The sequence below is a fragment of the Lemur catta genome, chromosome 5 (assembly GCF_020740605.2).
Source record: "Lemur catta isolate mLemCat1 chromosome 5, mLemCat1.pri, whole genome shotgun sequence".
Classification (NCBI taxonomy): Eukaryota; Metazoa; Chordata; class Mammalia; order Primates; family Lemuridae; genus Lemur; species Lemur catta.
The window spans coordinates 93116422-93130653 of record NC_059132.1 but is presented as its reverse complement, the minus strand read 5'-3'; the positions used below and the strand labels follow the sequence as shown (position 1 = coordinate 93130653).

General features: G+C 32.9%; 1 protein-coding gene across 5 annotated transcripts in view; it reads right to left on the bottom strand.

The window, feature by feature from the left end:
- SCLT1 (sodium channel and clathrin linker 1) overlaps positions 1-14232 on the bottom strand; it is a 134266-nt gene that overhangs the window by 102200 nt on the left and 17834 nt on the right. For all 5 annotated transcript variants that reach the window (XR_006735396.1, XR_006735397.1, XM_045552286.1 and 2 more), the window contains exons 5-6: positions 10872-10927; positions 3625-3760 (exon numbers count right to left, since the gene is read on the bottom strand). Coding sequence is in view for 3 of the 5 variants with exons in the window: in XM_045552286.1 (XP_045408242.1) it covers positions 3625-3760; positions 10872-10927 (192 nt within the window). In the remaining 2 variants the exon portion in view is untranslated. The remainder of the gene's footprint in view (positions 1-3624; positions 3761-10871; positions 10928-14232) is intronic.

Sequence of the window (14232 nt, the reverse complement as noted above, 5' to 3'; positions counted from 1 at the left end):
CATTTTATAATGAAAATTATCTCAGGTCATTATTCTTTGTATATAGCATTATCAAAGTACAGTATGGGAACTGTTAGACACTTTGAGAGGACTTTGAGGTTAAAATTATGTTCAGAATGACATGACATATTATTTGCCTTTTTCACTTTCATGCTTTCACAAGTATATAGTGGAGTTTTCTAAGGTTTATATGATATGATGTCATCATTGTTCTTAGGGCTAATACAATGCGTGCATATGCTTGCATTTGTTTTTAAAAAAGATTCACTTGTAATTTGTAATACAATAAATATGGATAGATGAAACCAAAAAGCTCTTTGGGGTCCTAAATAATTTTTAAGTATTCCGAAGAGGTGTCCTAGACAAAGGTTGAGAAATGCTAACCTACTAGGTAGAGATTCATTATTGCCTTATTAGGAAAGTGGAGACTGAGGTTTAGGCAACTTGCCTAGGGTCTCTTAGCAAGTTGTTGGCAAGAGACAGGAAGAAACCTTCATCTCCTTGTCTGTAAAGGCCAAGTTTTAAAATCCCAAATCAGAGCTAATCCACCTTCTTAGATTAGTAAGAAGGTGTAGCGAAAAGATAAACATTTTCAGAACATGAAGGATATACATTTAAAATAAATATAGGTTTATAAGTTCTGTGAAACTATTAGTGAGGTATAATATGCATTCAAAAATGCACAAAGCATGCATTTTTACAAAGTGAGAGCACTCATGTAACCAGCACCCAGTTTGAGAGAAAGAACATTATTACCATTACCTAGAAGCCAGATGCCCCTCTTGTGATTGCTTCCAGTTACTACAATCTCCCCCAAATAACCATTATCCTGTCTTCTAACACCATAGATTAGTTTTGCCTAAAACTTTTAAATTTGTATAAAAATTAAATATTTTTTAAATTTTAAAAACAAATAGTTTTAAAATTTATAGATAACCCCAGAATCTGGATCCAGAAGACTTGAGTTGGATCCCTAATTCCTAGCTTACTGATCCTAGACAATTTACTTCATTTCCTTAAGACTCAGTTTTCTTTTCAGTAGAATCATTATAAAAATGCCTCATATGTCAAAAGGTCCCACTGTTTCCCAAACTTGCCTGATGACAAAAATCACCTGGACTAATAATTACAAAATCCAGATTCTCCTAGAGCAGTGATTCTCAAAGGACCAGCATTATCAGCATTACCTCAGAACTGTAAGAGATGTAAATTATCGAGCTCTATCCCAGACTTCTTGCATCAGAAACTTGGGGAGGGGAGTGGTACAGGGCAGCAATCTGTGTTTCAAGAAGTCCTCAAGGGATTACAATGTACACAAAATTTGAGAATCACTGTACTATATATATATATAAGTGGTATGACTTCTCTGGATAAACTATAATTTCACTGATTCCATATTTTAGATTTTTAATCTATCTTCAATTTATCATTATCATAAATATGAGTGTATTTATTCATAAATTTTTACATATAGTTCTTTAGAACAAATTCCTAAAATCTATGAAGTGTCATCATCTCATTACTTAGTCAAAGGATATGAACATTTTTACAAATTTTTACATTTTTACAAATCACACTACTGTAGTGTGTGTGTTCTACTGTAGTAGAACAAAATACTCCAAACTAAAAATATTAAGTTAGGTACTTATATTGTACTGTTGGTATTGACTCCTAAAGCAATTTGCTCTACCCAGCACCTTTTGCACATAATTTTAATTCTTATTTTCCTGTCTTGCTATTCAGTAATGATGATGACAAAAATGATGATAAAAAATAAGCAAATTTATTAACTTAAATGTGTGCTTGGCATTGCACCAAATGCTTTATGGGGATTTTTTTCATTTAATTCCCATAAAACCCCTTAAGATAAGAATTATTATAATCCCCATATATAAGTGAAGAAGGTGAAATACAAAGAAGTTTTTCAAGATCACAGAGATAGAAAGTAGAATGGGAATCAAACTTAAGAAGTCCCAGCACTTCATCATCTTAGTATACTTCTTCCAAAAGCCTGTATGTTTCATGGAAGAACGAACCAACATTCTCCACTGTACCCTCAATACTTAGCACAGTGCCTGGTATATAACAGGTATCTAATAAATATTGGTGGAATGAATGAAGATATTTGAATAGACAGTTAAATGCTGTATGCTTATTACTTTGATAAAGCATAGTGTAATAATTCTTTTTCTCTCAATTCTCTACTTTAAATTGTATTTAATTCAGTTTTGATCTGTTCAGTTTGGATTCATCTAGTTTTCATGTTCCATACAAAGATCTTTCAAGCCAGTGATGGATAACAATACAATTGTATGTATTTTATCAGATCTTTAAAAACAAATTAATACATAAACAAATATGTATATACTTATATACTTAAACGCAAGGAAAATTTGTCAGTATTGTCTTATATATTTCTTAATGTTTCAGAAGTATTAACAAATGCACAATGTGCCACAGCTTTTGAAAGACATATTTAATATCTGGTTAGAAAGCATAAGTCTAAATTAATTTCCACTGACTTTTTTTTCCATTGACTTCTATACAATTATAAATCCTTCCTAATCTATAACAAACAACATGCCTTCCTCATCAATTCTTTCCTCCATGACTTTTTAAAACTCCTTCTATTTACATATATTTTTAAAAATTCAGTTTTAAATACATGTTCCTTATCAAGCTAAATATAGCCTTTCTGATTTACCTAAAATATCACTTTCAAATGTATAGAATTCTAAAACCAAATTTCCAAGGAATAAAACCATGATTTTTCATGGACAATATATAAAATCAAACCTGCAATCCATAATTTTTAGTCCCAATTTATCAATGAGGAAACTGAGGCACAAAGAGAAGAACGGAGTTTTAAACCCATACAAGATATGAGACACTTGGGATATAAAATTATAAATTCAAATAAAATTCCTTTACATGTAAATTCACAAAAAAATTACAATGTTGAAAAACAGGATCCTTATAATATAGCTTTCCAAAGATTTCAATCACTATGAGAAAAGAAAAAAGGAGAAAGAGTTTAGTTCTAGTAGTATAATTTTATAAAAATAAACTACTATAATCTTTGAAAATTAAAGAAAACTGTGCCAGAAGAAAACAAAAAGAAAAAAAGAAAAGTATAAATTTAGCAAAATAAGATAATTGATTTTTTTCCTTTAAAAATTTCCTTTGACATTAAAATATTCTCATAAGACAAAAAAATGTCAAAAACTTTATGATTCAATTAAAATATATATTTGGCAACTATAATGCATTTATAACAAACAGTGAGGGAATTTATTATACGTTCTGCAACCTATAACAATTCTTGTGAATTATAGAAAATCAATTATTTTTTAATTTTTTATTTCAGCATATTATGGGGGTACAAATGTTTGGTTACATATATTGCCCTTGTCCCACCCGAGTTAGAGCTTCAAGTGTGTCCATCCCCTAGACGGTGCACATCCTACTCATTATGTGTGTATATACCCATCCCCTTCTCCCCCGCTCCCTAGAAAATCAATTGTTAAAATTTGGTTATTATGTTATTCATAAATAATGATTAACACAGATTTTTTAAAGCTCTGTTAATTGAGTATGTAATTATAAAAAATACATGTAACTCACTTGATTGGCTAGTTGCAATTGTTCTTGAAGGTTCTTGACTGTTTCATCCTCTGTATATATATCAGTTCCTATCTCTGTGCCAAGGGGAAGGGCTTCCAATTGCTTTTCAACAACATCTTTTAATTCACTGTGTAACCTTTGGAACAAACAATTAACATGATAATCTAAATTCATTTTAATAACATTACTGCTTTGAGGTCAATTAAATGAACACTTGGGTCAAAAATAATTCTTTACACAAAATCATTTTTAAGTAGACTTCAAATAAAAAATTAGAAGTGTTTAACCACCATTAAATATTGTGCTATGTGAATAAAAAGATTATATAACAATTTCAAATTCATTAAACTGATAATTAGTTTAGGCATAATTCAGTTTATCTAGAGATTTTAATTTTTCAGAAAAGTAAAATTCAGATATTATACCACATTAAATAATTTAACAAGCCATTCAGAAAAAGCCATTCAGGGACCCGGGCCCCCTCCCCTGTCCCTTGAGTCTGTCCCTGCTGTGATGATCTCGCTTCCCAGATTGCCTCCCTTGCCTGCCTCGGGTCTCAGGTGGCTGTACCAGCCTCAGCCATTGTGTCCTTATCCCGTGTAGCAGGAAAGAGGGGAGGAGGGCGTTCACCTGCCACTTCTGCTCACACACTTTGCCAGAACCAAGTCATGTGGTCCATCGAGTGCCAGGGCGCCCAGGAAGGTGACTGCCCCATTGAGACTTGGATTTCTTGACCTGAGCAAGAAGGGAGAGCCCAAACTGGGGGACAGCGGGTGGGCTCTGCCTCAACAGGACACCAAGCTGGGCCCCCTAGAACCAGGAGGAAGTGAGTGGACCACACCCTTGGCAGGTGCTGCCAGCCCCTGAGGGCAAGGCCTGGGCTGGGAGGGAGGGCAGGAGTGAACGTGTAGTTTTAGACTGGACTGGCCCGGCCCTCTAAAAGCTGACCATGACAGAGAAGACTAAGGTGGAGGCCTCAGGAGGAACCAGGCCTGCCCACACCTTGATCTCTGACTTCCAGCCTCCAGAATTGTGGGAAAATAAATGTCTGTTGTTTAAGGGTCCCAAAAAAAAAAAAAAAAAGTTTCATAGTTTCATCCAATCAATAAATGAAAATTATATATTAAATCTTATAGAATTACTGTTATTTTCTTCAGTGTGTTTTACAAAACTCATTAGATTTGTTACTAGTTCCAGTTCATAAACAGAGCAGGATAAAATGGTTGCTGGTCACGAAACCAAGACTATTAGAAGCTTTATTTTTCAGCATATCCTTACATAAGCTTGACCATAATAATGAAAGCCTTAAATTCAACTTTAATGTTAACATTAAGGTAAACTACAGATAATTCATGCTTTAAAACAACACAAAAAGAAAAAAAAGCACAGGAAGGTGCAATTTAAAAGAGTGATTGTTTTAATTCAAAATGATATATATTTAAGAAGAAAAGTTTTCAAATACAAGAAAACCACTTATTTCACATAAGTATGAGCAGAAAATATTTATAGTAAATATATTTTAAGGTGAAAATTACAAAAGAAACAAAATCCATCTACCTAAAACATTTAGGGAATTATCTACTGATATCACAAATTTCCTTTGAAACTAGAAAAATTCAAGCTTAATTTTTAAAAGATATTTATTAAAAACAAAGTTCATCAAACACAATAAAGCTAAGTTGATAAATACTTAAGAAACAAACAACAAAAGATTACTTTCTAAAGAAAGGACTGAGCTTGCTATTAATAATTATTAGTATTTCCTAATTTTAAAAAGACATACTTGGAACTGTCAATCACACAACATTTTATTTTTAAATATCTAATGGTATTTTAAAAAAAATATTTACTTTTCTTATATAAAATATTTACTTAATAGAGAAAAAGGACTAATACAGAAAAACAAGAGTTTTAGAAAAGATATCCAAGTCCCAGAGAAAAATGATTATTAATGCTGTGATGTATTTTCTAGCAGAATTTTTACTTTCTATTAAAATTACACAACTAGATATATCAGATTGCTAATATAATATTGTAATCTGCCTTTTTAACTGTATTATTGAAACAGGCATTCTCTCATATTATAAAAAGCTTTCTGTAAATATTTTAGTGGTGATACAATATTCTATCATTTCCATCACATAGTTATCTATATCATATGCTTATTAATTCTAATAATTTTAAATTAATTATAAAATGAAATGAAAAATGCTAAAATTAATATTTAGTACACTATAATTTGAAACATTAGAAATGCTGAGAATTAAAGTATCTTATTTCTTTGTAAAAATTAAGTTATAACCAACAGTATATTTATAACCAATGGTAATACGGTTTTTAGTGTTCTGATGAAATTTTTAAAGGTCATAGAACAATCACAATTTTCCCCCATTGATTATTAAGATCACTTTACACAGTTTCAGCCTGCCATGTCATTTTTATAGTCGTGTACCACCATGCAAAGGAAGGACTGTCTGTGTATGGTTCAATTTTGTTTTAATTTTAGTATCTGAAATACTTGGGGAGGTGGTGTCTAATCTTGTTGTTTGTAATGCCTGCTGCCTCTCATCCAATGAGCCTTGATTCCCTACATGTTACATAATTATTTTTTTTGGGTTACGTTTGTGGTACTTGTTCTAATCTCTGCAGCAAATTCTTAGAGATACTGATTTTTAGATTTTCTTCTTTTCTAATACACACAATTAAGATTATAGATTTCCCTCCAAGAATGGTCTTAGTAGCAACCCACAAGTTTTGATGTTATTTTCATTATTAATCAGTTGAAAATATTTTCTAATTTTCAGTATAAATTTTTTGACCTGTGAGTCATATTTAGAAGTGTATTCCTTAATATAGAAACAGTTGGAGATTTTCTAATTACCTTTTTATTTCTAGCATAATTTTCACTTTCATTAAAGAACATAATCCGAAGAATTTCAATCTTTTAAAAATCTCTGAGAATTGCTTTTTTGAGTTGGTTAATTTTGGAAATGTTTCATATGTACTTAAAAAGAATGCATATTCCGATGGTATTGGATATTAGTTAATGTTCTATATATGTCCCTTAAGTAGATTTGTTAATTGCATTGTTCAAATATCATGTACTCTTATTTTGCATTAAACTCTAGTATGTTTGATATTACTAGCTTGCTTTTGGTTAGCACTTTTATGATATATCTATTTTCTATTCTTTTATTTTCACCCATTCTACATTCTTAAGTTTTAGGAATCTCTCTGATTAGAAGGACATAACTGTGGCTTCATTTATTTAACCTCCTCCTAGTAAATCATTGTTTTATAATTGTAGCATGTAGCACAGCAAAATTTAATGGAATTACTAATGTATCTGGATTTATATCTACTAAGTATTTGCTTTCTATCTGCCTTGTCTTTAATTATTTTTTTCTCTTCTCTTGCTCTCTTTTCGGTTACTGTTATTATTCCACTTTTCTATCCCGTTAGCTTGGCAGTGATATGATCTTTTACTTTTAGTCTCCACTTCAGAAATTATAACATGTGTCTTTGAATTACCAACCTTTACTTTTGCCTGGGATTATTTTCCCTTCTTTTTTGAAGATTATCCTTTTGGGATTTGCATTAATTCTGGAAATGATAATTTTCTTAGTTTCTTTTAGTCTGAAAATGTCCTTATTTCACCCTCCTTCTTGAAGAACATTTCACTGGACACAGAATTATTTGGCAGTTGTTTTTTCTTTCATCACTTTGAAGATATTCCATTGTCTCTGGATTCCTCTCATTTCTATCAAAAAGTCAATTATCTTATTGCTGTTACTCTGCAGATAATCCCTGTTTTGAGCATTTTTCTTTTTCTTTGATTTATATTTGATTTTATAATAATGCACCGAGGTATGGGACTTTTGCATTATCTTGTTTGTGATGCATGGTGTTTCTTCAATCTGTAGATCTTTAGCTAGTAAAAAAAAATCTCAGCCATTATCTCTTCATATATTCTGTCTCATTCTTTCTGTTCTCTCTGAAATTCAAATTATATGAATTTTAGTTCTTTTCACTATTTTCTTATATTACTTTCCATATTTTCTATCCTCTTATCTCTTTGATGTCCATTCTGAATATTTCTGATACTCAGAGTATTTCCTCTGAATTAAGTTGCACTCCATTGAGTCTCCCTTTAGTTATACAACTCATTTCGATTACTATATTTTGTCTGTTCTAGAATTTGTTTCTTATTTAGAATTTCTAGTTCTCCTATCAAAATTTTTAGTATTCTGTCTTATTTCATTGAACATATTAAGCATAGTTATTTTATTATATTTATAGATTTAAAAGGTTAAAAGTGCAGTTTTATTACATAGATATAGTACACAGTGGTGAAGTCTGGGTTTTTAGTGTAACCATCACCCAAATTGTGTACACTGTATCTATTAGGTCAGTTTTCATCACATATCCACCTCCCACACTGTCACCCTTCTGAGTCTCCAATGTCCATTATTCCACTCTTTATGACCATGTGTACAAATTATTTAGCTCCCACTTACAAGTGAGAATATGCAGTATATAACTTTCTGTTTCTGAGTTATTTCACTTAAGATAATGGCCTCCAGTTCCATCCATGTTGCTGCAAAAGACATGATTTCATTATTTTTATGGCTAAGTAGTATTCCACAAGGTGTGTGAAACGTGTTTCTTTATGCAATCGTTCATTGATGGTCACTTAGATTGATTCCATATCTTTGCTACTGAGAATAGTGCTACAGTAAACATACAAGTAGTATATATGTTTTTGATACAATGTTATCTTTTCCTTTGAGTAGATACCCAGTTGTGGGATTGCTGGATCTAATGGTAGTCCCATTTTTAGTTCTTTGAGAAATCACCATGCTGTTTTCCATAGAGGTTGTACTAATTTACATTCCCACGAACAGTTTATAAGTGTTTCCTTTTCTCTGCACTCTCAAAAATACCTGTTATTTTTCAAGTTTTAATAACAGCCAGTCTGATTGGTGTAAGGTGGTATCTCATTGTGGTCTTAATTTGTATTTCCCTGATGATTAGTGATGTTGAGCATTTTTTCAAGTGTTTCTTGGCCATATGTATGTCTTTTTTTGAAAAATGTCTGCTCATGTCCTTTGCCCACTTTTTAATGGGATGATTTGTTTTTTGTTGTTGTTGAGTTGTTTGAGCTTCTTGTAGATTTTGGATAGTAGTCCTTTTGTGGATGCAGTGTTTGTATATATTTTCTCTCACTCTATACGTTGTTTGTTCACACTATTGATTATTTCTTTTGCTGTGCAGAAGTCTTTAGTTTAATTAAGTTCCATTTGTTTATTTTGTTGTTGTTATTGCAGTTGCTTTTGAGGTCTTAGTCATGAATTCTTTTTTTTTTTTTTTTTTTGAGACAGAGTCTCGCTGTGTTGCCCGGGCTAGAGTGAGTGCCGTGGCATCAGCCTAGCTCACAGCAACTTCAAACTCCTGGGCTTAAGCGATCCTACTGTCTCAGCCTCCCCAGTAGCTGGGACTACAGGCATGTGCTACCATGCCTGGCTAATCTTTTCTATATATATATTTTAGTTGGCCAGATAATTTCTTTGTATTTTTAGTAGAGACGGGGTCTTGCTCTTGCTGAGGCTGGTCTCGAACTCCTGACCTCGAGCAATCCACCCGCCTCGGCCTCCCAGAGTGCTAGGATTACAGGCGTGAGCCACCGCGCCCGGCCTTAGTCACGAATTCTTTGTCTTGGCCATTGTCTAGAAGAGTTTTTCTGAGGTTTTCTTCTAGAATTTTTATAGTTTCAGGTCTTACATTTAAGTCTTTAATCCATCTTGAGTTAATTTTTGTATACGGTGAGAGATAGGGGTCCAGTTTCACTCTTCTGCATATGACTATCCAAATTTCCCAGCACTATTTGTTGAATAGGGTGTCCTTTCCCTACTCTATGTTTTTGTCATTTTCGTCAAAGATCACTTGGCTGTAGGTATGTAATTTTATTTCTGGGTCCTCTATTCTGTTTCATTGATCTTTGTGTCTATGTTTATACCAATACCAAAGCATAGTTATTTTAAAGACCAACCCTGTGTCTATAGATTATTATTTCTAATGATTTTTTAAAACACTTACTGTGCTGTCTTTAGTCTTCCTCTCACTAGTTCTTTTTATGCCAGATATAAGCTAGATATCATATGTTAAAAAGTATAGTGACACTCTGAGGCCTAGCAATGATGTTATCATCCTCTGAAACAATCTTCCTTTTCTTTTTCCAGGTGGTTAGGGGCATTATCAATGTCAAACCACCTATGCCAATATAAAAGAGTCAGATAATTCAGAGCTATGTCTTTTTAGGACTGGTCTACTTTTCAGCTGACTCTCACTCCTAGGCTACCCCAATTTAATGCCTGAAGGTTTGTGAGATGCCAATATGTGAAGTCTGATGGGCTCTGACATTCAACTTTTATCTTTCTAGTCCTGTGAATTTGTTTCAAGCTCTGCTCAGTTTTTAAACCTCTCTCCATTTTTTGTGGGATAGTGAGATGTACCTGTACCCAGATGCAGGCTTATATCCCTGGATTTCTTTATTTTTCTTGGTCTTTGCCTTATAATTTTTCATGGACTCACCAATTTCATCCCTTGAAATTCTTGCAGTTGTGCATGATATTAAACGAAAAAAGTAAGTCCCAGAACACTAGATGATACCATTTTTAACTAGTTTTAAAAAATGCAAAACTAAACAATATATTGTTTGGAGATACACATATCTATAAAAATTTTTTAAAGGGAATGATAAACACAAAATTCAAGATAGCATTTACATCTGCCAGAAGGAAGGAGGGGGATGGGAAGATACAGATAGATGTACCAGCACTGGTAACATTTCAGTTCTTAAGCTGGGTTGTGGGCTGATAAGTTTTCATTTTATTAATATATTTCCTAACATATATAAAAAATACACTATAGTATTGACTGCTAATATTTATAAGGTGCTTATTACGTACCCTATTCCAAACACTTACTTTATCCCTTAACAGTTAGCCCTATGAAATAGGTTCTGCTTATTTGCTCCAATTTATAGATGAGGAACCTAAAGCAGAAAAAGGTTAAGTATTATAACTTGTCCAGGGTCACACAGCTAATAAGTAATGGAGCCAGAAGTCAAACAGAAATTAGGCTCCAGACGCCATACTCTTAACCATTATACTATCGTTATAAATATCAAATAACAAAAACAAAAGTTATCTAAGACAATAATAAAAGAGCCAATAGCTAATTGATACCTTTCATTTTCCTTGATGACATTTTCAAGCTGTAGTTTCATCTCACCCATCTGTTTCTGAAAGAATAAAAATATGGTGTGGCAGTACATTCTCTAGAAAATCAGATCTTTATTAAGTAGTCTATTCATATGTAGGCAATCAGATTCTGACACTCTTCTACAGATAAGAAAAACTTATTCTTTACTTCTAACAAGGAATATTAAATATGGATAGTTTAATAATATATAGAACATAATACAACATTCATTTTGAATAGAATATAAATGATAAAAATATTTTATGTAACAGTGAGAAATATTTATAAATACATTAATAATTCCTATGATGTGCAGCTGTGAAAAACAGATGAAAGATATTCTTCAGTATATCACTACAACAAATACCAGATAATTCCTATATCTTGAATGTATATCTTCATTAAAATTCACTTCAGTTTAAGTGAGACTGATATTAAGTGTGTATATTTTTCTAGTATTTCAAAAGATGAAATATTGATGGTGAAAAAGATAATAGAGGTCTTTTAGCAATCATTTATTCAGTTTCCAATTTACCACCTTCATTAACTCTCTAAACTCTTTGTACTATACAAGGCTGCTATGGTAAACAGACATGGTCACTAACATATACTTAGTAGGAAAGATGATTAAAAATATCACTAGCTAAAATACAATGAAGAGTAAAATGCATACTATAAAATGAATGAGATGAAGGTATGTATGGTTAATTATCTCTGAGGGAACAAAAGGATTGTTAGGATTTCAAAAGGAAAGGAAAAGCATTTCAAGTAGGGAGAAATCTGAGTAAAAGCACTAAGGCAAAAAATAAGTAGTCAGTTGTCAGTAAGAGTGATTGGACAAGCGGAGAGCAGAAAAAAGGCCATGTAAAAATCACACTTAAAACAAAACTGTAATCAACTCATGGTATGTTCATTAGTCTTGATTGTGCACCCTAGGCTAAAGGAGAGGAGCCAAGCCTGCAGTAAACCTTGGCAAGGAACAGGTGGAACAGGCAGTTCTCCAAGCTTTTCTCTCTCCCTTTCAACCAGAGAAGCTCAAGGCAGCTTGGTCTCAGAAATCAGTAATATTAGCCAATTCTATCTACAAAGCTGGCTTGAAAGGTGAACTTTTCCAAGGTCCCTGCTATGCTTGAATCACAATTAAACCAAAAAGAATTAATTCTCTACTAGATAATTAAACAGTGAAACATGTATGGAGTAATGCAGTGAGAGAGAAAATTGGAGAGGCAGGTGCAAGGTCTTGAATGACATGCTAAGAGGTTTAGATTTTATTGCAGCAATTGTCCCAACTTTATAATTTTTAAATAAATTGATCTTTAAAAGTTGTAAAACTAACCGTGTATCTTGAAAAGTATTAATATTAATTTTAAATAATTATGTAGGATATATATTCATTAGCTAAGATCAAAGATAGATCATAACAATCACATAAAAATTCTTTTCTATAAAATAATATTTTAAAATATTTAATATTTGGAAGGAAATAAAATCTACAGAGTACTTATCACATCATCAAATTTTTCCATACTATTTACATTTTCTTTTTTTTTTTTTGAGACAGAATCTCACTCTGTTGCCCAGGCTAGAGTGCCATGGCGTCAGCCTAGCTCATAGCAACCTCAAACTCCTGGGCTCAAGCAATCCTCTTACCTCAGCCTCCCGAGTAGCTGGAACTACAGGCATGCGCCACCATGCCCGGTTAATTTTTCTATACATATTTTTAGCTGTCCATATAATTTCTATTTTTAGTAGAGATGGGATCTCGCTCTTGCTCAGGCTCGTCTCGAACTCCTGAGCTCAAACAATCCACCCGCCTCAGCCTCCGAGAGTGCTAGGATTACAGGCGTGAGCAACTGCGCCCGGCCTATTTACATTTTCTTTTAGAAGAATGGGCTCTAGCTCCATCTAGGACAATACAAGAGGTATTAATTCACCATTGCTTTTTATGGCTAAGTAGTACCCCATGGTATATATATCCCACATTTGATTAATCCATTCATGTATTGATGGGCATTTGGACTGTTTCCACATCTTTGCAATTGTGAATTGTGCTGCTATAAACATTTGAGTGTAGATGTCTTTTATTGTAGAGTGACTTTTTTTCATTTGGGTAGATAGCCAGCCAGTAGTGGAATTGCTGGATCAAGTGGTAGTTCTACTTTTAGTTCTTTGAGGTATCTCCATATTACTTTCCATAGAGGTTGTACTAGTTTGCCGTCCCACCAGCAGTGTATGAGTGTTCCTATCTCTCCACAATCACACCAACATTTATTGTTTTGGAACTTTTTAATAAAGGCCATTTTCATTGGAGATAAGAGATATCTCATCATGGTTTTGATTTGCATTTCCCTGATGACTAGAGATGTTGAGGAATTTTTTATATGTTTGTTGGCCATTAGTCTGTCTTCTTTTGAAAAGTTTCTATTCATGTCCTTTGCCCACTTTTTAATGGGGTTGTTTGATTTTTTCTTGTTGGTTTTCCTAAGTTCTATATTGATTCTAGTTATTAGCCCTTTATCAGATGTGTAGTATGCAAATATTTTTTCATATTCTGTAGGTTGTCTATTCACTCTAATGATAGTTTCCTTGGCTGTGCAGAAGCTTTTTAATTTGATGAGATCCCATTTATTTATTTTTGTTGCTTCTGTGATTGCTTTGAGGGTCTTCTTCATAAATTCTTTGCCTAGGCCGATGTCTGTAAGAGTTTTTCCAACATTTTCTTCTAGAATTCTTATGGTTTCATGTCTTAGATCTAGTCTATTATCCATTGTGAGTTGACTTTTGTGACAAGTGAGAGCTGTAGATTTTGTGTAAGTGTTCTACATGTGGCTATCCAATTTTGCCGGCACCCTTTATTGAATAGGGATTCTTTTCCCCAGTGTATATTTTTGTCTGCTTTGTCAAAGATCAGATGACAATGTGAGGATGGTTCTCAGTCCTGTTCCATTGGTCTATGTCTCTGTTCTTGTGCAGAGTACCATGCTGTTTTGGTTACTATAGCCTTGTAGTAAAGCTTGAAGTCTGGTAGATTGCTGCCTCCCAAATTTGTTCTTTTTGTTTAAGATTGCTTTGGTTATACAAGGTCTTCTCAGGTTCCATTTGAAGCATAGAATCACTTTTATTAGATCTGCAAAAAATGACATTGGTATTTTAACAGGGATTACACCAATTCTGTAGATCACTTTAGGTAGGACAGACATTTTAACAATATTGATTCTGCCGATCCATGAGTGTGGTAGGATTTTCCATCTGTTTACATCTTCTGCAATTTCTTTTCTCAGTGTTTCATAGTTCTCCCTATATAGGTCTCTCACCTTCTTAAATATATTCCTAAATATTTAATTT